Genomic DNA, 24,517 nt, shown 5'->3' with positions numbered 1-24,517 from the left:
GCAAGTTCTGCTGTGAGGGATCAGAAAACTGCATTTCCTTAGCGAGGGAAAAAAGAAGACCCCAAAGCTTTTTGTTTTTGAGCAAGCATCAGAGGTTTGAAAATGAAGAATTTCATCTTGTTGTCACACCCTGCCTTACCTCGTTTCAAGGCTGGCTGTGTTTTCTTTACACAGAATGAAATTTTAGCAGGAGCAGAAGCCAAATGCTTAAAATGAATGATCAACTTATGATTTGTATGAATCTATTCTTTCATGCTGCTCCGCTTAAAAATAGCATCATAAATGCACATCTGCAAAGACTGTGCAACCCCCCTTTCCCGAATTGTACAAATTATTAGAGTCGTTGACAAAAGATTTTTTTTTTGTTTAGGGGTTGGTCTGGGCACTCTCTTTGGCAGACTGCCACTTTTCTAGCAGTAGAAATATTGCTTGTAGAAAGCCACATTGTACTGAACAGCTGTTCTGCTAAAACATTGAGCTAGCAACCCAAGAAATGACTGACTTCGCATGTGAAGCAAAATTGTTCCCTCCCTTTGTGCTAATTTAAATGAAATGAAAGTACAAAACATTCTCTTCCACGCCGTCTAGTCTTCCCTCCCAATTATAGGCTTTAGTGGGGTATATGTGAGCCGGGTGCCAAAATGAGCACTTGACTCTCCAGCCACCGCCCAGTGGCAGACTTGAACTTTGGCCACTCTACTGCGAGGCTCCCAGGAAAGCAGTCATTCTTCTGAGCTGATCCTTTCCATATTCAGGTCTTAGATGCTGAGGGATTTTCTATAAACTAAATACCTTAGGATTGCAAAATCTAAAGATCTACCTCATTCCAGCCTTTCTTCCACCTCTAAAAAAGGTGAAGCTACTAGAGAAAAGAGAGTAGAAGATTATATTCGACTAAGCTCTTGGTTTATAAGAATGGTATGTGATTCATGCATTAGGTTATTTGAGATTATGGCCAGATAATAGAAATATACACAAGTATTCTGTGTTCTACATGACATTTGGGGATTCTGCTTAAAATACTCTTCTGAAAAGAAAAATCTCCATAAGCTTATTTGACACCTCAGGGATCACAATTCTCATTAAAGTTACAGCTTTAACTATATTTATGCATAATAAAGTAACACCAATGGGTATCTAAAATAAAGACTTGGAAAAATACTCATTTGAAAGTAGAACTTCATGGAATAATTTTTTTGGAAAATAATAAAATTCTGTATTTACAACTACCCTATATGGATTCAATATGCTCACTTATGAAAAACTCTGTGCAATTTAAAATCCTATTCATCTTTAAGGTCCAGTTTAAAGGCTACCTTCTTGGTCTCCCATTTCCATTAATGATGGTCTATGATCACACAGTACTTTGCTTAGACCTCTTCCAACGTGAATAATAGCTCACCTTATGATTTTGGGAGCATGTGCGTCACTGCCACCAGATTATAAACTCTTAGAGGAAAGAGTTCAGTTTTTTTTCCTCTTTGCACTCTCCACAGAACCTAGAATACAGTCTCACAACATAGCAAACGTTCAAATAAAGGATTAACAGGTAAATAAAAGGAAAAGAGAAGTATGACCCATCCCTGAACTCTAAGATAACAACAAAAAATGTTACCCTAAAACCTACTATAAGATATCTATAAAGCCAAAATTCTGAGGAGGGAAATGTCAACTGTATTCATTGTTTCAATAAATCAGCCTTTCATTTCAGATACAGCCTACTTTAAGAGTGCTTTTGTCTTCTTATCATTTCAGTGAAGTATTCACATATTAATAATTTATATAATCAACCTTTATACCTCATTATTTTAAGCCTTAAAATAACATTAAGCTGCCTTAAGATCCCCAAATCACCTGTGTCACTTAAGAGCTGTAAATTTCCTCTACTCTGTCATATGATACAAGTGAAGATATTTTACATGTTAGAATCCCAAAATGTGTTTGAAAATAAATACTGCATTTCGACCATCTCTTTCTTCTGATTAACATCATTTTGGAAACACAATCTTACTAAAACAAACCAACCAAAACCAAAACCAACTTACCTCTAACATGATAAAAATCATAAATAAGAATTCTAACATGACTTTGGTAGTTTCTATGTAAACATAGGCCTCCCAATAAAATTTAGGTTTACTGAAGCATAAGACCAGCTGAATTCTAAGGCCCAATTGTGCCATTTTTTCAGAAAGAAAACAGGCCAAAGAGATGTTACCTGTTCACAGTCTCAAAGATTTGAAGTTTCAGCAATGTCTAACATTCGTTGACCGACACCTTGCTACTAATAAGGCACTCTGAAGACACATTAAAATGACTGGGATGATTAGCTTCTATTGCATTCACACATTGTGCTGGCTCCCCCAGCCTTGTTTACACGGACTGTACCTTTATTATAGGTTGTTAGAACTCCCTGGAAGAATCCTTTGCTCTAATCTCCATAAAGGTATTATTTAGCTTTTCCAATAGGAGATGTTCATATAGCAAAAAACGTAGTGACTCACTTACAAGAAGGAGGTTTGATCAGATTGCCTACCAGAGAGAAATCACAAAATAGCACAGGCTGAACAACTTGTTACAGATTTTTCTGCAACTTCAGGAGCTCCATACCCATAGGAGATAGAATGACAAGCACGTTAGGTTAGGTGTCAGCTAAGAAAATATCACTGTACCACTTTACAAAAGTTCCCGAGCATACCCAAAGCGAGGCTCACCTGCATCAGCATCCCCACTTTCCTTTTATAACTCTCTAGAACATACTGCATTCGACACATTTTGTTATGCGATCTTCACATCCCTTTTCAAAACGGAAAATGATAGCAATTTTGCTTTTATGCTAAAATTCTTGTAAAAACCTGGGTACTATTCATCTATTTTTATAGAAGAAAGCCAATATTTTAAAGTATTTATATAAAACCCAAACTGTGTACTCAGTCTGTTTTCATCATCAGTGCTGATATTCAACACAGCCTTATTTCCCAAACTGTAAAATTATATATAAGTGATGTGCTTTAATTACAAAACGGTACTGAAAAACATTTTTAAGTCTCTGGAGTGCTTTGGGAATTCCTGGCTGAATGCACAGGTTTTAGTTTCTTCCAGCTGCTCCGTACAGTATTCACCTCTGAGCACTCACTCAACACCTAGTGACTGACCCATCTCAGTGGACAACGGCAGACGCCACTGCAGCTATTTCCTAGTGCCTGTGTTTTGTTCCTTTACTAACTTGTTTAGTTTACTAAGTTGTGAAAATTAAATTATTCTAACAATTTAGCCATATTTCCTCACTTTACGTACACATGGTTTTTGAGATATGTTCAATTCTACCTGCATATGACTAGGTCAGCTTTCCCAATCTTATTTATTCTAATGTTCATAATAATATTGGACTCTATAACCAAATCTCAAATTTCTCATTTCTAATGATTTTTTTCATGATAGATACAGCCATATCATGCCTTAAACCCTCAGCTGAATCAGAAGGACAATTAATTAATTATGTAGGAAAATAAAGAAAAGAACTGATCAGTTGATTGATTAGTTACGTCAAAATCGCCAAACAATAGCCCTGTGTAGACAAAACTTTCATCGTGTTTCTCTTTAAGAAGATCCTGCATCTAGAGGAGACTATCTGAAAAGCCCTAGTTTGGATCATGTGCTACGTTAAATCCAGAAAGCAGGCAAACAATAAGCCAATGATATAATAAGACTTTACACTTAATTTTTCAGTATTATAGGCAATATAGAAAAGAATACACATCTAGGAAACCTAGAAAAATATGCAAGGCCGCACCCCAGGCTGGCACACAATTTAGTTATAGGAAGCAGATTATTCAAACACACATTAGCTCTGAAGACGATTGAAAAACAAAACAGAACACTTCACTAGCCATTTATTGTTATTGCCATACCTTTAAAACAAACACAAGACTCAAACTTTTACAACAAGTAGTACGCTTCTTACCACAATGGGTTCTAAAAAAGCACCTCAGTCTCTGCCAATTGCAATGCTCTTTTACTGGGGTTGGCAAACTGCCGCCTACAGGTCAGATGCAGCCTGCCATCTGTTTCCATGCAATCCATAAACCACAGTTAAAGAAACTTCTAAGAAGAACAGTATTCTCATGACATAAGTAGATTTCAGCGTCTACAAATAAAGTTTTATTGAAATACAGCCATACTCATTCAGGTACAAATTATCAATGGCTGCTTTGCATTGTAACAATAGAGCTGATTAGCTGCAGCAGAAATTTAATGGCCCACCAAGGCTGAACTATTTAAGATTTGATCCTTTACAGAAAAAGTTTGCTAATCCCTTTCGAGAACTCTATAACTAGTTTTGGTCTTGTCTTTCTACCTTCTCCTTCTAGGCATCTTTCACCACGATCAGAAGGATAGATAATATAGTACTCGTCATCACTTTTAGCGAAGAAAGGAGGAGGAATAACCAGGGTGTGCATTTGTGCTCATACAGGACTCCTTCTTGATAGAATATAGGTCATTTATAATGATTTTAAAAAAACTGTATGTAAACAGTTTAATCAATTTTCTTTCTTCCATATCCTGGTGGATACTGCAATTGTCAGTTAACCACATTTCCTAAACCACACAACCATCAATGAAGCCCTAGACAAGGCTGAACCTGTGAGGACTCAACTGGACCAGTTGGAAAAGCAAAAACTGGGACAGAACAAGTTCCCATTTGGGCGGAGGTTAATTTTTCTTGTGTTTCTGTCATTGGACCAAGTTACAGTGCTTTTCTTAAAATAACCTTTTTATCTAGGAATAATTTTAGATTTATAGAATAGTTACAAAGTTAGTATAGAGAGTCCCATGTACCCTTCACCTAGCTTCCCCTAATCTTAGCATGGAATGCCTTTTAAAAATAATTATTTTCATTGAATTATAACTCCTTTGCCTTTGAATAGCCTAAAACTGTTTTCTGGGGCCTGGCCCGGTGTCACAGTGGTTAAGTGTGCACACCCCACTTTGATGGCCTAGGGGTCACCGGTTTGCGTCCCGGGCACGGACCTATGCACCGCTCATAAAGTAATGCTGTGGCAGGTGTCCCACATATAAAGTAGAGGAAGATGGGCACGGATGTTAGCTCAGGGCCAGTCTTCCTCAAAAGAAAAAGAAAATGTTTTCTGAATTTGGACACCATGGTAACATTTGATCTAAAAAGAACTGGTCTCTACACATGAGGCACATATGTTCACATAAGTTCATGTATAACATACATGGGGGAAAGGGCTACTACAGCCAGCTGGTGACATATGCTGAACACAGAAAGTGAACTCTCCTTATTATAGAGGAAAGTGTACTCAATTGGGATTCCAGAGGCCCAAATTCCAGTCTCAAGTTTGTTCTTGACTTTGTTTATTAGAAGTTTCACTAAACTTCTCTCTACATCAGTTTTCTCAACACAGTAGCAAAGGGATTGAAACAGATGATCTGTATTATCTTTAAACCCAAGTTCTGCTGGCCTTCTTTTCCTGCCCAGACTCTGACATTTGCTGCCATATTATGGACCCAGAAAGGATGTGAAAAGCTGCAGTCAATCAGTATTCAAAGCCACATTAGTCTTACAGGTGGAGGTCACCACATGTTTATTAAGGCACAGCTAAGACTTATGCACAGTATCTAGAAAGCTGTTTCTGAAAATTAAAGCCACAGTACAATTTCAATCATATAAAGCAGTCAGAGGTGACTCCTTCTTTGCTATGCCCATGAAATATTATTATCTGCAGAGTGGTGAAACTATATATTGTGCTTTGCAAGAGGTGATAGGGCTAACAAAAGCACATTAAAGAATTCCAGCCCTAAAGAACAGAGCACATAAACTTGAAAGTCCTAAAAAAGGGAGTACAATGTAGCATAATGCAATGTCACAGGACGCCATGACTAAAATATTACATTACCAAGAATGAGCAGAGTTTTTAAACTAAGTTGGATATGATATAGAATGTAGCTACATTCCCTAAAATGTTGTCAAGAGTAAAAGCAAATCCAAAATATATAAATTTCTAGATTCATATTTTATCTATATCACATACCTGGGGCTTATTTAATTTAAAACTTCATTGTGTACTGTCTTATTTCCCTCTCTTTTATTTATAATGATTGCATGCAGCAAATCTTGATAATAAACAGATATAAGTTTTTAGAGAAGAAACTACGTCATATTTTTGAACCCACACCACAAGGGAGACACGATACCTTCATATAAAGGAGAATTAAGTCAAAGAGAAAGAAAATAGAAGTATTAGCAGAATATGAAGATTTAGAAAATGTGGCTTTTGATGTTACTAATAAATAGCTTCAAGAAACCTAACAGTCCCAGGAGAGGCTAATTTGAGACCACTGCTAAATTCTTTCTAAGGAATTGGGGTTTGGGATTAGAGAGTAAGAAACCATCCAGACCAGAATCATTTACAAAAAGAAAATCCCAATGAGAAAACTGAGGTCTACAGAGGGCTTTGTAACCCAGGTCACATGGCATGTTCAATTTCAGCAAAAGTGCTTATCTTCCTTCTTGCCTTGTTTCTTTCACATTTCTTTCTCAATAAAGGGTAAATACCTCTGAGGCCAGGATCACACCTTACACTTTCTCTATATCCCCCTTTTATACGCAGTAGAGAACTTACTAAGAGAAGGTACTCAGATATTTGTTGAACAGCCTTGAATTTATACTCAAGACACTTATGGGTTTCTTGAGACTATTGTTTTTAACTCTCAACTCCTCAGCCGTCAACTGGATATTACATGAGAGAAACATGTTAAGGGGAAGGCCCTTACAGAGCCGGGACTGGCAGTTCACCCTGGGGGCTACCACTCCTCCTAGCTCCTACCCAATACACCGTTTATTTTCTCCTCCGTTTCACACTATTCCATCATTCTCCCTCCATTTTCCTTCTGTCTTTCCTTTTATTTTCACTCTGTTTTTTTTTCTTCTTCCTAGCTTATCATTTAGACCCACCCATAACTCTCATCAGCATTATTTAGCTCTGCTAAGAGCAATCTCAAGATACAGTCCAATTCCATATCAACCAATTTAAAAACATGGTTAAATCCTTTTCCAGGTACTGCACATGGAGATATAAACATACAAAAGATGACCCAGGCTGTTCCATCGAATAGCTCATCGTCTAAATTTAGAGACAGCTACATTTAGAAAAGAATTATGAATTGATATAAAGCAACAGCAGACTGTAGAAACTGTAGAAGCAAGCTATGAAAAGAACTGACTAACGTTCTAAGGAAGAAGAGAAGATTTACATGAGAAGGTGACACCTGAGCTGGGTTTTGAAAGATGAATAGGAATTCAGCAAAACTAAAAGAAGGAAAAGGGCATTTCAGTCAGATGATGGCATGACAAAGGCAAAAAAGTATGGTTTTTGGTATCCAGTATTGCTAGAGAAAGAATAGATGACAGTGAAGAGAGGGACAGACTGATGAATCCTATGTAGGATGCAAAAAAGTACACACACACTCTTTCGTCCACAGTTCCAGAAATCTCCAGAAATAATCCTTAAGAGGTGTTCTGTTCATGCTCATCCCTCTTACACCTTTGCCATCACCATGAAAAGAGCTTCTGCCACCAACTGGGAGAAAATATTTACAAATAATATACTCAACAAGGGGTTACTTTCCAAAATATATAAAGAACTCAACAAAAAACAACCCAATCAAAAAAATGGGCAGAGAATACAAACAGACATTTTTCCAAAGAAGATATACAGATTTCCAACAGGCACATAAAAAAATATTCAACACCACTATTTATCAGGGAAATGCAAATCAAAACTACAATGAGATATCACCTTACACCTGTGAGAATGGCTATAATTAACAAGATGAGAAATAACAGATGTCGGAGAGGATGTGGAGAAAAGGGAACCCTCACACCCTGCTGATGGGAATGCAAACTGGTGTATCCACTATGGAAAACAGTATGGAGATCCCTCAAAAGATTAAAAATAGAAATAACATATGATCCAGCTATCCCACTACTGGGTATTTACCCAAAGAACATGAAATTAACAATTCAAAGAGATTGATGCACCCCAGTATTCATCGTGGCATTATTCACAGTAGCCAAGACTTGGAAGCAACTCAGGTGTCCATAAACAGACAAATGGATAAAGACAACATGGTATATATACAATGGAATACTACTCAGCCATAAAAAAGACAAAATCATCCCATTTGCAACAACATGGATGGACCTTGAGTGTATTATGCTAAGTGAAATAAGCCAGAAGGAGAAGGACAAACACCATACGATTTCATTCATAAGTGGAAGATAAACAAAGACATGGATAGGAGAACAGATTAATGGTTACCACCACCGGGAAGGGGTTGGGGAGGGCAAAATGGGTAAAGGGGCACATATGTATGGTGATAGATAAAAATTAGACCACTGATGGTGAGCACGACGCAGTCTATACAGAAACTGATATATAATAATGTACGCCTGAAATTTACACAATGTTATAAGCCAAGACGACCTCAATAAAACGATTTAAAAAAGAAAAGCTCTTCTCCCAAGTGTCTGCTGCCGCTTGACAGGGGACAGACCTGAGCTGAACCCTCAGCAAGGAGACGAGCCCAGTCAGAGCTGTGGCAAGAAGTAGAACCACCCAACTAACCCCAGCCTAGATCTGCCAAGCCCCCAACTAGCCATAGCTACATGAGGAGAAAAAGCTTTCTGGCATACTACAGAGATGTTGTGATGCTTGTTGCCCTGCAATGGCTAACTAGTACACCTGAATATTCACAGGTTCTCAGTCATCACTCTCACAAAGAGGCTTTCCTTGAGTCGATGTTTGGGGTTGAGGGCAATGCTAGATGCTCAGTAGTGCCAAATGCACTAAGAAAATGGTGACCAGTCAAATTCTTTGACAGTGGCATGTGGCAAGAAACACGTGATGCTTTCTAACATCCTTCACGTTGAAGGTAGACTAGAGACCCCCTTTGTAGATATTAAAGCTTTTCCTGATAAAATATGAAACTTCACAGAATTAGAGTCTGAGACTTACTCTGCCATTATCAAGCCCACATTTGTCAGAAAACCCTTCCTGATGGGTGTCAGACATGACGATTGGAAGCGTGGTCAAGTAAATATTGCCTGTCCCATAATGATGTAAAATAGAAGAAAGTAAGATTAGTTCTTAAATGAACTTCTTTCAGAAGTCATAGCTTCACCAGAAGGTTTAAAAGGACAACAACGTAATTAAAAAGACTTCCTAGAAGCATACCTAAGAAAAGGCAATTATATTGGAGGCTGGCCTGGCAGCATAGTGGTTAAGTTCGCATACTCCGCTTCGGTGGCCCAGGGTTTGCAGGTTTGGATCCCGGACACGGACATACACACTGCTCATCAAGCTATTTGGTGGCGGTGTAAGTTTCCTTCTTTGATCCTACACTCCTAGCCCTACAGGAAGGTTGTGTTTAGAACCTAAGGGCTCAGTCTGGGTTCTACCATTTGCCTGTGTTAAAAATAAAGAAAATAAAGAATACCACAGGCTGGTACACATGCTATGTACTGATTCTAAGAACTTTTATTTTGCACGGACTTTTAATAATGAGGAATCTGACATTTGCCCCCAAACATGAATATCACTTGGTAGAAGTAAATATGTGTCAGCACCCAGCAAAATGCCAGAACAGGAACTAGAAGACCTTTGAGCTGCTTAGACCAAGACAACCTATCAGACAGTCTTGGAATCTCGATCTTCTATGGAAACAGAACCATATTATAAAATGCTATCGAAGTTTTGGGGACAACCACTGCAGTTGTAATTCAATGTTCCGCAGAAGGGTGTTCTCTACTCAGTGACCCTACATGACCATTTTAAATGAATCCCTTAAACATCATTGCTTAAGTAACAGTCTGGTCTTTGGCTAAGGACATATCCTGGGTTGCTTAAGTAAAGACCTGCAGGTCTCTCCTCTCAGAACCATCTACCACTTAATTCACAACAGATGCCTGAAATAGCAAAGGGAAATTCTATGAAAATAGTAAAGTTCTTCCCTAATGTGTTCAGTCAATTTTCATCACCAGTTGTCTTACATATTTTTCAATTGTTTCCTTCCAAAGACCAAAAATGTCTCATATTTTACATATTTCAGCATTCTTGCCTGTCACATACATGGGCCAATTGTTTAAAAGTTGCAACGTTTAAATTGAAATAAAACTTATGCTTACAGTGGTAAATATTCCTGGATTAATAGAGTTGCAGCAGATACACTTCAAAAATTGACTGAAGTCTCTGATATTAGAAAGACAGAAAATTTATCTAGTTTTAGCAAATGTCAAATCAGCAGCTATTGCTTTTAAGATTAATAAAAGATATAATGGTTTCTAGATAGCCTGTAAATAGAGATGACTATGAATGGAGAAGTGATTTACCAACAGTCACCACAATGAGATTTCTTTAAAGGTTACAATCATCAGTTATTTAGTTGAAACACTGCTGAGAATGCCTGGTCATTTCTTGAATAATGCATAATGTTCACTGTAGATTTGATCTGTATTATAACAATACAGATATTTCTAAAATAATGGAAAAAACTATCTGTTACCTTTCAATTGCTTAACATATCATTTCCATGAAGTAATTGACTCAGGACGTATTACACACTGTCACCCGAGTGTTCTTTCTGCAAGCATAACTTGTAATAATCTGTACACAATGAGCATCACAAAACAAACTCATCAACCTTTATAGACTTTTAAGAAAAGATGTGATGAATACAGGTTAGAGTAAAGGACCTTTCTGAAGCAGTAAATTAAAATGATTAAATTCCTATATAGTTGTGTGGGATAAATTTAAATTTAAGCTTTGAAATTTAATTATTAACATGAACAACTCATCACATTAAAAAAAATGTTGCCTACATGATGTAAGTACTTTTCATATAAATTTCCAAATGCCTTTAGGTTTATTCAAGAGACTGCTTGGAGAAGAATGAAGTATAATGTCTACAGTTTTATTGTTGGATTCTGAACTGCACTTCACATGATGCTGCAGGCTATTTATATAAGCTTGTTTATCCATATGAACTTCTTCAAGGGCACAACACAGAAGACCTTAATAAATTAAAATGACTTTCTTTTGATGTTGTTGTTTCATGAATGTTTGATCAGAATGAGTAGCAGGTTTGCATTAAAGAACTAGAGTAAAGCAATAAAATATACATATATTGTACAGCAGAACCAGCTTATGGAAAGTGCCCATTGCATTCCTAGCAACTTTTAAGAGTCAGGCAAACAGTATAGAGCCACTATGCTTACATCTTTAGTTCTAGACTATCCTCTGTTTGCTAATTGTCGGAGAATACACATACCAAATTGGATGTTCTGACATAATCTGGATGGAATTTTTAAAATACTAAAATCTGTTCTCTCTTTCCAGGCTCCTAAACATCCACCCAAATCTCCCCATTTTTCACCCTAACATCACCATGTCCTTCCGTAAACTGAAACACTCATGAGAGCAAAGACCATATTTTATCTTCTTCTTTATCTGTCTTTATTATAAGCAGTTATAGAGTTGAGTTGATTGAAGTCCATAAAGTAAAAATGCATTATTAGTCACAGTCCAAAGCTAAGAGAATTCTCACCTAGTATGCTTGATGATGGTGATAAAAACCAAATATCACTGTTAGAAATGATATGATATAATAGAAACAGCACTAGGCAGAAAGGCAAGACAATGAGATTCTGGTTTTAGTTCTGCCAACACTTAACGGTAAACTGGAAACTCTCCCTACATCAATTCTCTCACCTGTTAAATGAGGGCATACTTCTATATGATTTATGATTTTGAATCTTTAAAAGGCAATGATTCTAAAAGTAAGCAGGATCATCACATCACAGAATAACGACAGATCATGGAACCATTAGATTTTCCTACTTTGGTAGCCACAACTACCAAGGAAGCCTATAACTGCCAACTTCTATAAAAAAATAAAATAAAAATAAGGGGCCAATCCCATGGTATAGTGGTTGAACTTCAGTATGCTCCACTTCAGTGTTCCAGGTTCATGGGTTCAGATCCTGGATGCAGACCGACACCACTTGTCAGCCATGCTGTGGTGGTGACCCACATATAAAGTGGAGGAAGACTGGCACAGGTGTTAGCTTAAGGATAATCTTCCTCAGGAAAAAAAAAAGAAGAAGATTGGCAACAGATATTAGCTCAAGGATAATCTTCCTTAGGAAAAGAAAAATATATATACACACACACACACACACACATATATGGTGATCATGTTCATTAAAAAAAATGGAAATAAAAGATAATTAAGCCAAACAACTTAATATAAGTCTAGTCCCTCAATGAATGTATTTCAAATTTAATAAGTATATTTTGCACATTGTGTGATTTCTAACCTGTTGCACTTATCTTTTCATGTTGCGTGATTTGGAATAAACACGAAGACAGCCTATTGAATGAACTCTAACGTATACAACATATTTACTAGAATTATATTCACATCTTTAGCCTGGGAAAATTCACTACTCCTTTAACATCTGGAACATGGACTGGTGTATTACCAAGTTGACATCTACATTCTGAAGGGCAGAAGGTCCCCTTGACAGCTCCCTCTGTTGCATGTTCTCCTCAACCTCTGAATGTCATTCTTACACTCTAGAGCAGGAGTCGGTGAACTATGGCTTATGGGCCAAATCTAGTGGCAGCTGCCTGTTTCTAAGCACAGTTTTATTAGAACACAGCCACACCCTATTTACGTATCATCTATGGCTGATTTCATGCTACTGTGGCAGAGTAGAGGACTCCCCAAAGCCTATTTACTATACGGCCCTTGACAAAAAATGTTTGCCAACCCCTGCTCTAGTGGAAAGTAACCTGTTATAATTTAAATTCTAATTTTCCTTCTCTCATAAGCATAAGAAACACAATCCCTAAGTAACAATCCAAAGATCTGAACAGATTCACACATGCACATACACATACATAATGACACCTCTTAGCACAGTAGATAGCCACTGTTTTTGACTCTTCATTTTAATTTGAATCCCGTGAGAGATTTGAATCCTGTACTACTCCCCACTAGTACCCTTTCCTACAAGAGCCAAGAGTACAGGGACTTCAAAAGTAGTTATCATGGCGTAATCACATAACTAAAACACCTAATTCCTCCCCCAGAGGTGGTTGCCTGCAACTCCGCCAGACGTCCAGCTTTATTCTATGCTCATCAAGAGTCTAGACACAAAGTTAAGGCACAAGAAACTAACAGATCCCTTAAGTCCCACGCCTTGAATAACACATCATTAAAGATAGAGAATCAAAGGCCAACACCACATATACATCAATAAACATATGCATGCATATTCATATGCTAAAAATGCCATAAATTATTAGGAGTTTCAGGAACACACAAGAAAATACCTCTCAACTATCAGAGTGAAGAAGGCCTAAAATTTTAAAATAACAAATTCTGAGGGTAACTGCATCAAGGATTTGGAGGGCAAATATAAATATATGTTTGTATTTACAACTTTTAGGCAACATGTTTAGAGACTTAAAACATTAATACACGGATTGATTATTTTGTTCGTCAATAAAATCAGGATTCAAAATGTCTGCTACAGTTGGACTCTGCTCCCTTCCTCTCTTTGGTCACTAAAGACAGAAAACATTAGCTCCATCCTTTAACAAATATTTTCATATTCCACCCATCAATAATAATGTACACATATTAGCATAACAAATTAAACCCATAAAGCCCTTTAATGTAAGTCATTTCATTCTCATTTCTCTGAAACCTTATATAAAGTGATAGAATATTCAGGCTGACAAACTTTTTGAAAATAAAATAGAAATAGAAGAGGTTTATTTCACCTTCACATGGTGTCTTTCTCATGCAGAGTTCAGATTTCCACATTTGTATCCCTTTAAAGGATTGAGATGCAGGAAAAGAAGAAAGGATGATGGTAAACATTTCATCTTAAGAGACACCTATAGACCACCATATTCCAGAACGAACAGTGGCTTAAGACTTACCTTTTACTGATGTGTTAGGGGGAGGGCCTTCCATTCGCAAGTTCCACGGAGGGTCCCCCTGGTTAGCAAAGTCCCTCATTTTCAGATAGCTAATTGTAAGTCGAATTATGGATGCCTTGTCAAGCTGGCTAGTGATGGCTGCAGGAAGAGGCAACAACTTGGCCAATTCATAGAACTCAAAATTTTCTTTTCCCCGGCGGGAGCGAGCAGCATCTCGGGATTTCTCCTTTCTCAATGCTTGTAAACTGAAATCAAAGGAGTGAAAAAGTGTTGTTTAAAACGTGATTCTGTCATCGGACAGAAAGCTTTTTTTTTTTCTATTTCCTTTCTTCCCCAGCAAAAATCTACCAAAATCTTCTTCAAAATTCCAAGGCCATAGTAAAATGAGCTCCAGACAATGTCCACTAAAACCATAAATTCTACCGCTGGACTTTTATGCCATTGACTCAAGTGCAATGAGGAACAACTGTCTGCTTGTTAGGTTTTTTTCCTCCAATAGTCCACGCATTGAGATATATTCATTGTTTTCAAGACATAACATAAGATTTACAGGTGATGCTTGATGCTATCAGCTATAAGTAATTTAAAAGATTGGGCTTGTAATATATCTATTCTCAAGCCAATGATTTCGTTCATTTAACTGTTTATCACTATGGGATCTTTAACCATCAAAAGGACACATTTTAAAAAATTTGTTTCCATTATCATCTTGGGGAACAAAGGATAAACACAAACCCCATTCACAGAATCAACAAATAAAATGATGATGTGTTTCCAGGCCTCAATAGGGATCACGAGCTTCAGTCAGATAAAGAAAACATCTTACTGAAAAATGAACATTTAAATGTAACTTTATAAATGTACCGGTGATTGGCTGATAAGAGAATACTTTAATTCTTTATTAATGGACATACATTAGTAGATGGATAGATTCTCTAAGATACCAGAGAATAAAATATATTGCCCAGAAAAGTCAAACTTCAAGATAATATAAATTTAATGTTGAAAGATAAAGCCCTGTAAGGGTTATTAAAATTTATAAACATTATAGACATATTACTTCACAGAAGAGGCAACAGGTGAGATCCAGCATTTCCCTTTAACTATTCATGCACATTTCTGTTTGAAGTTTGCTCACTTTGCTGAGGGCAGATTCTGGTGGAACTGAAGTTGTGTGTGAGCACCTGACAGGAGAATTCCATCTACTTTGAATTGCTCTGTTTTGTGTCTGACAAAAAAATAAATTCAAAACCAGACCCTGATGATAAGTATTTGGGCAATATTTATAGTACCACAGTACTATTAAAATCATTTGTAAGTATCCATTTTATTGAACTCTGAAGGCATCTGAAATCTCTGAATCTAGCATTCTTCTTTCCCATTATAAAATAACAAGAAAGAGAGAACCAAAGGAGGAATCAAGACCCAGAGGAATCGATCAAAATGAGTTCAGCAGCGTGGCTCCAACTCTATTAATATAATATAGACAATATTATTCCATATTACATTCTAGCACACCTGATATTGTTCATGGCAGAAACACTGAATTCACTGCAGACACTCAGAATATCTTATTGAATATCCATGTAATTTAAGTAATGCCATAATGCTTTGGTCAAATACTTGCTAGGCCAATATCTCAACCAGTTTCACTCTATTAAGAAAATATTCTATATTAGCTAACTACAGTCACGTGCTGCATAATGACATTTCAGTCAATGACAGACTGTATATATGATGGTGGTCTCATAAGATTAGTACCATGTAGCCTAGGTGTGTAGTAGGCTATACCATCTAGTTTGTATAAGTACACTCTATGATGTTTGCACAATGACGAAATTGTCTAACGACACATTTCTCACAATATATCCCTGTCATTAAGCGATGCATAACTGTAATGTATTTCTTATAACTAGACACGTTAATGCTATCATTTTCAGAGTCACAGCAGTCTCAGGTGAAAAACCTTTGTCTCTTGATGTGGCAGGTGATAACCTCAGGCAGAAATATCACTAATTTACAAGGAAAAGACACGTTATGCCACTTATTTCCCAATACCTTGGCTAGCCTCCAAATCTATAAATGCTCAATTTTGGCTTATTGAAAACCATGTAAATAAAGTGAGAGAGGCCTTAAAATCTGACATGGTATAAGTACAACGGAAATCCAAGTTAACATCTTAGGATGAAAGGATGATTATGCATTCTTCCCCTTACGTAATGAAAGCAATCTCACACCATTTAAGTCAGCTGTGCCAAAATTTGAATTATGTCTTTTGACGTGTTTTCTCTACCAGTTGTGGAGTGCAGTGCTTCAAGTACAGAGACCTGACGGCAATTGGACTGGAGGAGCACAGCCCCAGCAAAGCAAGCACACAGTCTCAGGCGACTGCTGCTTTGGGGGAAGGCATACCTGGCGTTGCCAGATTGCTGGTGTTGCTATTTCTAGAGAACAAAATCTGAATTTTTACATGGCATTTCCAAATTTTAATATATTTAGTAATTAAAGCCTTTTTAAAATCATGCAAGCCAAATAAAACATGTCATTTAGTCAATAAGAGAGCAGAGACTCATTTTACAAATGGCTAATGATTTGGGAGGCCAGTCTTGAAGGTACTTTTACATGGATGTTACATGTAATTTTCTTCTATTAATGTTACTCAAATGATCAAAAAGGGACTCATTTGTTATTTAATTAATATTACTAATATTCATACTAGGAAGTTCTCTATTCAACTAAAGCAAGTAGAGGATTAGGCAATTATTCTGAAATTAATATTAATACATAATTTTATCAATAATCTGAGGAAAAAAACTAATCCTATGGGGAGGCAAAGCCCAAGATCACAGGGAACAACCCCATAGGCTCTACAGGCTGCGTAGAGGAGAGATGGTTTCCTATGTCCTCTCAGGGAAGGAAGTCCATACGTGGACACTAATGCCTTTGGATGCCTTGCCTAAACAGTGCCCTCTGACCGTGACTTTTGTAAAATACTACTGGGCAGAACTTTTTTTGTGTGTTCCTGTCCCACCTCCTTATTGTTTTTCCCTTCTCTACTCCCCTCTCCCCCGCGCCCCACTTCCTTTATCTTTTCTTAACCCTAACACACACTGTGTTACTCTATTTAAGTAATCTTCTTGGCCATAATCTTAATAACAAAGAGTTTCCATGACTCCCACATCACATCATTATGCAAACACTACAGTTCCGAAGACTTTCAGAATGATAGCACTGTCTGTAATGAGGAGTAATTGGTTTTGAGGGCAACAGCACTAAAATACAGTCAAAGGATTGTAAAGGTTGTGGAAATGCTGACAGAACAGATGAAGCTAAAGACCTTAGGACAATGACATACATTGTAGATTAATCTTTTGCATGCTTTTGTGAAGTAGAGACTAGTTATAAGCAAAGTGAATTAAGGACAACAATAAAATCTAAAGTAAACTTTGTATTTATACATTCTGTTCTAAACCAAAAAATTACGTTTGGATTTCTAGAATACTAAAGAAAGAATGGATCAGTTGTATGTGAATAAGAGTTATGGTGCCAATCTCTGCTGTCTAAAATATGATTAAACTTCAGATTCACAATAAGTTACTCTCTGGGCCCAAACTCCTCACTGCTCTAATGATCAACCACTTAGACTCTGAAAAGCAGGAAAAAGAGTTTCTTCCGCAAATCAAAATTTCAGCTCTCTTTGACGATGCTATATCATCTCACTAATACTTACCACTACCATCAAAAAACAACAAATTCAACTACTATTTCAAAAAGCACACACATATATATACGTATCTGCAAATCATATGCAAAAATACGGGTATATGTGTATATTTTGGGAGTGACAGTAAATTATTCAGATCCTCAAAAAGGGTCCATTATCCCAACCAAAAGAGTAATAACACAATGCCTAGAATTTCCTCTTATAAGGTTTAGAAAGTTGGATTCACTCCTCTTTTTGTCATTGATGTTGGTAGAATTAATTTATCCTAAACAAATATCCCTGGTTAAAATAATATTAATTAATGTATGTTTCCATTCAACATTTTGAAACAATTTTTACAAGTCTCTGAAGTTATACCTTTAAGCATAGATAACAAGCAATGGAAAAATTTTTACCAGTAATGAAGATTCAGAGGACATCGCTTATTAAATGTAAAGTGATTCTTTTTTTTTAATTCTCTTATGGATTTTAAGTTCCTTTGACAGGTTGTGCATTTTGTGGAAAGAGTCTTGGTGAAGGAGTTAGAAGACCCACCTTGGTCATTTGCAGGCAGTGTGATTCTAAGTCAAAAAGTCGAGCCTCAATTTTAACATCTTGTAACATGAGGATGACAAACAAGGCAAATTTGGCAAATCGCCTGACAGCACAGCAATGGCTCATATGCTAATTTTCATAGTAGTATATTGCAGACTATAAAGCAGTAACTCCTTGGACAATTCTAGATTTTAACAATGAAGATAGTTTGTAAACTCTAAATGTGGTAGAGTCTACTTCAGAGTTTTACAACAGAGAAGAATTCTAAGAAGTTGGAAAGACTTAGAGATGCTCAAAGTATAGTCAACCCATCCTTAACTTTGCTGGAAGCCCAGGGGTTAGGAGTGTGGGCTCTGTAGCCAGATCACAGGTATTCATATCATCACTCAGTTACCAGCTGGGCAACCCTGGGTAGGTCTCTGAACTTCTTTAGGCCTCAGTTTCCTCATCTGGAAAGTGGACATTATAATAATACTTCATAATATCTTTGAGAGGAGTAATTGATCTAATATATGTAAAGTGCTAAACGTCTGCCATACTGTAAACACTATATAAACATTAACGATTACTATTATTATAAAACTTATCTGGGGAAAAAAGTCCAACTGTTTTAATCTTAGTACCACATCTGATTACCATGCTATTTCTCCATAATTCTTCATAATTTTCTTTAATCAAGCTTCTTTTCTACCACCTTTTTTTCCGACTCTAGTTACAGTTTCTTTAATTCTAAATACCTGTTTGTTTTCTTCATTGTTCTCAAACCCCTTTCCCTACTGCCATTTATGACCTTTGCTTTTAGTAAATTTATTAAACTCCTTCCATGTTCTCTTGAATCATGATTATCACTTTCTTGAAGTTCTGTCTGACGCCTCTCTCAGCATGTCATCTACACTAGCAGAGGGGTGAGGTTAAGTGCATAGACTGTGTAGCCAGATGACCTGCATTTAAATCCTGGCTCTATAACTTACTAATTATGTAAACTTCAGCCAATTATTTAACGTATTTTACCTCAATTTCTCTTATCTGTGAAATGGGATGATAATACTATCAGCTGCATAAGGTTCTTGTTGGAGTTAAATCAACTTTTGTAAAGTATTGACAATGGTGCCTGGCACACAGCAATATTGTGTGAGATGTGTTAAAGGGAAACCTAAGCTCATTTCACACTGATTGTTCTATGCATTGAGGTCAACAATGCTCATTTGTAATGTACACTCTGTCCTCATCAATATGATTTCTATTTACTGGTTCTGATATATTAGATTGTGTACTTAAGTGAAATAAAACTCCTTTATTGCAGATACTGATTTTTCATTATAGTCCTCCTTATGTCAATGGTCTATCCACTGTATACCACAGATATATCTCATGAGTTGTTCAAATAAAAAAAATAAATGTTTCATTAATGGAAGATTAAAGACTTATAAATAAATATCTTCTGTACTAGGAATAATAAGTGGCCATTTTTCAGTTCACTCAAGTAGAAAAAATGGCATTCAATTGCAAGACAAGCAATTTTGTTTACACATAAAAGTGAACATCCAAACAGGTGTTAAGGAAACAGATTACTCAGGAAGATTGTGGAAACTTCTCTGGAAAACTTCAGAATTGAAATGATAATTATTAGTCAGAAAGAGTATATGTGTACTCCTAGCAGGAAGATGATCTGTCAAAATATCTTTCCAGAACACCAAAAATCTCAAAGTTCTCCTTGATGTTAGGCAAAGGCCCAAATCCAGGACCATGGAGAGCTCACCCAGACCATGTGGTGCTGGGGGAAATGTGGAAGCATAGCAGCATTTGCAGCTTGGGCCTCCACACTGAGGACATGGCTGACTCATGAAATTCTACTTGAGCCAGAAACAAGCAAAAGATAACAAACCCCCCCCCCCCCCCGCCCCAAAAAAGGTAAAGAACAGGCATTGCCACCGTCACAAAGCCAATATTATGACACTGACTCAGGATTTGCAGTCTCTCTGAAGCTGCTAAAGAGCTGGATAAGGGTGTCAGTTGCTTACTGGGCCATTTGTCCGCGGTGGAAAAAACACAACTTTGGATTTGATGACTCATTAAATTAAAAGAGGTAAGTTATCCTCTGTAGCTGATAAAATTTAGCTTTGCAAAATTGATTACTTTGGTTTCCTACTTCACAGAAATAGTTATAATGATTACGGAAATAATATAGCTGGAGATCTACAGAGGATAACAAAGAGCAAAAATAATAATTGTCACAGAGGAACAACAGAAGTAAGTCAACTTAATCAAATGTTTCTTCCTCTCCAATGACGACTTCATAGCCAGATTTTTATCACAGTTTTTTTCTAATTTATATTTGTGGAAAGGCTTCTGATATTGACATTATCGAAAAGTCCACAGTATCGCTACATGAAAATCCTCTAAGCCGTAGTTTTAATACCTTCATGTAAACTTTAGAATACAATAACCAGACTTTATAAAACAACACGGCATGTTTTGGTCATCGAACTGTTGGAGAAATGAAAGTAGGGGTCAAAAGCACGTGAAATTTTACCTTTTTAAAGTACTTCTAAGGAACCAGACAGGCAGGGTTCTATGGATTTTCCTACTTGTTTTGCTTAGGAGAACTCAGCACTACACACTTCTACTATTTATCAATTAATCTGGCATGCAGCCTCAAAGGAAGAAGGTCGACCTGTATTAAAAATGCAGCCATCAAAAATTCATCAAAGGCTTCAGCATTTTAACTCATGAACCTTTGAACACCTGCATACTTGTCAGATCTCTGGTCATAGTTAATGGTGAAATCTATAGTTACTCCAGTACCTACACCTGCCCTGACATGAGCTGAATGAGGAGCTTTCCCAGGGAAAAAGTACAGTAAAGATTCTATAAGCTCTGCTTGTCCTCCCTTCATTACTTCCGACAAGACAGCCCACCACACATTGACATCACATAGAGTTCAAAGTCAATCAAATCAGCCTGCTACAAAGAAACAAAAAATCTTTCAAGAGTACTTTTTTCCCCATGATTGTAAATATCATCTTTTTTACAAGGTAATATAATTGAGAAATGTATAAATACCTATTACCTGGTAGGATTATGCACAACAGAGCTCACAAATTGAAGTTTTTTAATGCTCACCAAGAAAAGGTAATAATTTCAGAAACCTTCCTTTAATGTGTGAAGAAAGCAGCATAGTATATGCTGGAAGTTAAAACTGGAACCTTCAAGTTCAAGGTAAGAACTCTGCTGCTTAACTAATGCACTGCTCATAGCTGTCATCATTAATTTATGTTAGCCTCTGTAAACATCAAGAGTATAATAGGCCAATTTCACAACTAAATATAGATGCACATTTTGCCCTTATATAAATGGCAGATTGCTGCCGTAGATCATCACTGCGGCAACACGTCAGTAAAGATGCACTGTTTGATGGTCTGATGCTCACACAATATATAAAACCAGTTGTAATGGTTGTTTGGAAGCAAAGTGTAACATAGCAGCAAAATTTCATTTGTTCCACAAACTCAGGATATATTAAGCTTGGCTGACAAAGACTGTTTGATGTGGTAAATCAGTTTGACCTTCATTCTTGCCTTATTTTTCTCATTTAACATGTGAAGAGATCATTATTTTTCCTTATGCAAGAAAATATCATGAAATTGTTTAAAAATGTGTCAAAAACATCTGTAACTGCTAACATTGGATAAAGTATCAAAATCAAGATGCAATCTTAAAACTTTTAAACTGAGATATATTCTGACTGAATAATTACGACCCATTTTTGACTTATGGTAAAATAGATCAAAAGAGTAATTAAAGCCATTCAATTGAATGCCTTCCCTCATCTTCAGAAAATGCCTTGTGTATGTTTGAACTTAATAATTAAATTAATTGGTTTTAGCCAATGAGCATTTTCATTCTTAACACTTTAAATAAGAGGATTTAATTCCAGAATGAGTCATTAGAATAGTAATAAAGAAAGCTGAGAGGTCCAAGCAATCCTTTTCAACCGATGTTCACCTTGATTCAAATAACCCTTGAATGAACCGCAGCAAGACCAAACTGTTCATTGTATGCTTTAGTGTCTGCCAAAAACCTCATGAATCAAAGTGTTTTGTTCTTCATTTTCCTCAAGAACTTTAAGCTATACAACTGGCAGTTCCATAATAAAGGAAGAGCCACGGCTTTACCAAGTAATTTCTCCCCACCCAATAAATAGCACTTTACCTTGGGGCAACTTGTATATTTTACACCTTAAACTTCTATTTACCAAATCAGCTAATCACTTCACAATTGAACTCAGAACAACAAAAAAAAATTATCAATTAAAGTGGTTGAAACTCCCGCAAATTATCATTTAGGAATGAAGTAATTGCTTTCATCAGGGCAGAAAAGCCCGCCAGAACAGAAATGTCACTTTAGATTAGTGTTCTCACTCCTGAAGCTATGGATGACACAGCTGATATAAGACTAAATGCCAAGACCAATCAATTGCTTTTGTGGCTCTGCTCTGAGCTGCTGTAAAAGGGGCCATTTTCTAGGATCTACTCTTCATTATAGTAAATGCTATCTCCTTGGTAACATAATTCCATTTCTCATAAATTCTGTCTGAGAGTATTGTCCTAACAATGGATGTTTGTGGAAAAGAATGCTGTTGGTTTAATGCACAGAATTAAGTGTGAATGGCTGTCAAACTGCTATAGTTTACTAGTTCTTAAACATAAATTGAAGTCTTATACATTAAACAGAATTCTTGGGGAGAAATGAATGTCCTGAATAAGGGTAAGGTAGCGTATTCGAAGGTTCTGTGATGCTGATTTAGAATTTTGACTATTTTCGTATTTATCTGTTCTGTACGTTCAATCAGTCAGTTCACACCAGAGGAAGGTGAACACTCCCCTTACTTTCTCTGCAGTGTAGTTTGGAAATGTGAAACCTCAGAAGAAAATATGGACTCATTAGGCGACTGCATGTGATTTGTGAACAGCCACAACTGGGTTAAAAGAAAAAAAAAAAGTGTTCTTTGAGCTGAGCCCTTCCTGGAAAGCATCCAGATCTTAATTTGTATTGTTCGTCCCCCTGAAGTTACAAGAATCTGGGTTGCAGGCTCCAATTAAAAGGAAATTGAAGAAGCTAATATAGTGAGAAAGCAGCAATTGCCTGCACTGCTCTCTTCAGGTCTGAAGTTTAGAAAGAGATTCAGGAGCATGGGTCTTTGCCCGACATGGGATAAAGGCTTTTTCATCCTGGCGAGCACATATGTGTAACTTCCATTAACAGTAACCGGAGTCGTGAGCACACATTGAGAGGAAAGTCTACTGCTAAATATTTGAGAGTCAGAGCATCTCTGCCGAAGGGCAAAATGAGAGAGAATGGTGGGCACCCTGTGATGGCAGGACGTTTCACTGACTATCCAGAGGGCACTTGCTGGAACTTCCACCACTCCAAGGGAACTATGGTACTAATTTTCGTAATATCAATAGGAGGAATGTACACAGGTTGTGTCTGCTTTTTAAGATTATCCAGTACCACCAAAGAACAGTATGGACCATAAGATAATAATAATAAAAGCGAACATCTTTGAATGCTTACTATATATTTCAGATCCCTGGGGGGGTCTAGATGTTTTAAACATTATCTCATTTAATCATGCTTGCCAGTATCAGCAATGAGGGGGGAAAAAACTAACAGCAACTATGGAAGGCAGATGATCTGTGCTGGATATATCTGATACTAAAAACAGTGTTGCTTTCAGCCCCTATTTTGGGGGCCACTTTTATGGGTTTTGTACTTTCCCTCCAACTTTCCACACTTATCCCTGAAAACTGGGCATCATCTTGTCTCGGAGGGCTTTCCCTGGATTCTGGACTTTCAGTGCTAAAAGCAGAACAGTCCTGGGCAAACCAGGACAGTTGGTCACCCTGGAAGTATTATTGCCCTTCATCTCACAAATAAGATCAAAGCACAGAGAGGAAAAGATGGCTGGAGCTGGAATTTGAACCTTGAGAGGATGACTCATGTACATTTTCCTTACCGCTGCACCTCCCCGCCTCTACAGGAATAAAGTCCTCATGATTCCCCTTTCCCATTGTATTTGTATGACAACAAAGTCACATGTAAAGTTTTATTTAATTTATAATCACCCAATAAATTCCATAATAGTAGTTATGAAAACACTAATTCCTTAATGAAATATCCAATAAAACCTCTATTTTTCAAGCTTATAAACACATTCCAATTT

At 36.9% G+C, this 24,517-nt stretch overlaps 1 protein-coding gene across 11 annotated transcripts in view; it reads right to left on the bottom strand.

The window, feature by feature from the left end:
- The window catches only part of NPAS3 (neuronal PAS domain protein 3), an 829,776-nt gene that overhangs the window by 563,800 nt on the left and 241,459 nt on the right, over positions 1-24,517 (bottom strand). For 6 of the 11 annotated variants that reach the window (XM_070504230.1, XM_044765476.2, XM_070504229.1 and 3 more), the window contains one exon: positions 14,034-14,278. In XM_070504230.1, the coding sequence (XP_070360331.1) occupies positions 14,034-14,278 (245 nt within the window). Of the gene's footprint in view, positions 1-13,871; positions 13,923-14,033; positions 14,279-24,517 lie in introns of all 11 variants that reach the window. The other 5 variants (XM_070504228.1, XM_070504226.1, XM_070504227.1 and 2 more) reach the window with 1 other exon arrangement.

This window comes from Equus asinus, chromosome 2 (assembly GCF_041296235.1).
Source record: "Equus asinus isolate D_3611 breed Donkey chromosome 2, EquAss-T2T_v2, whole genome shotgun sequence".
In the NCBI taxonomy this organism is placed as follows: domain Eukaryota; kingdom Metazoa; phylum Chordata; class Mammalia; order Perissodactyla; family Equidae; genus Equus; species Equus asinus.
Note: the sequence above shows the minus strand (reverse complement) of the source record. Positions and strands in the feature narration are given on the sequence as shown.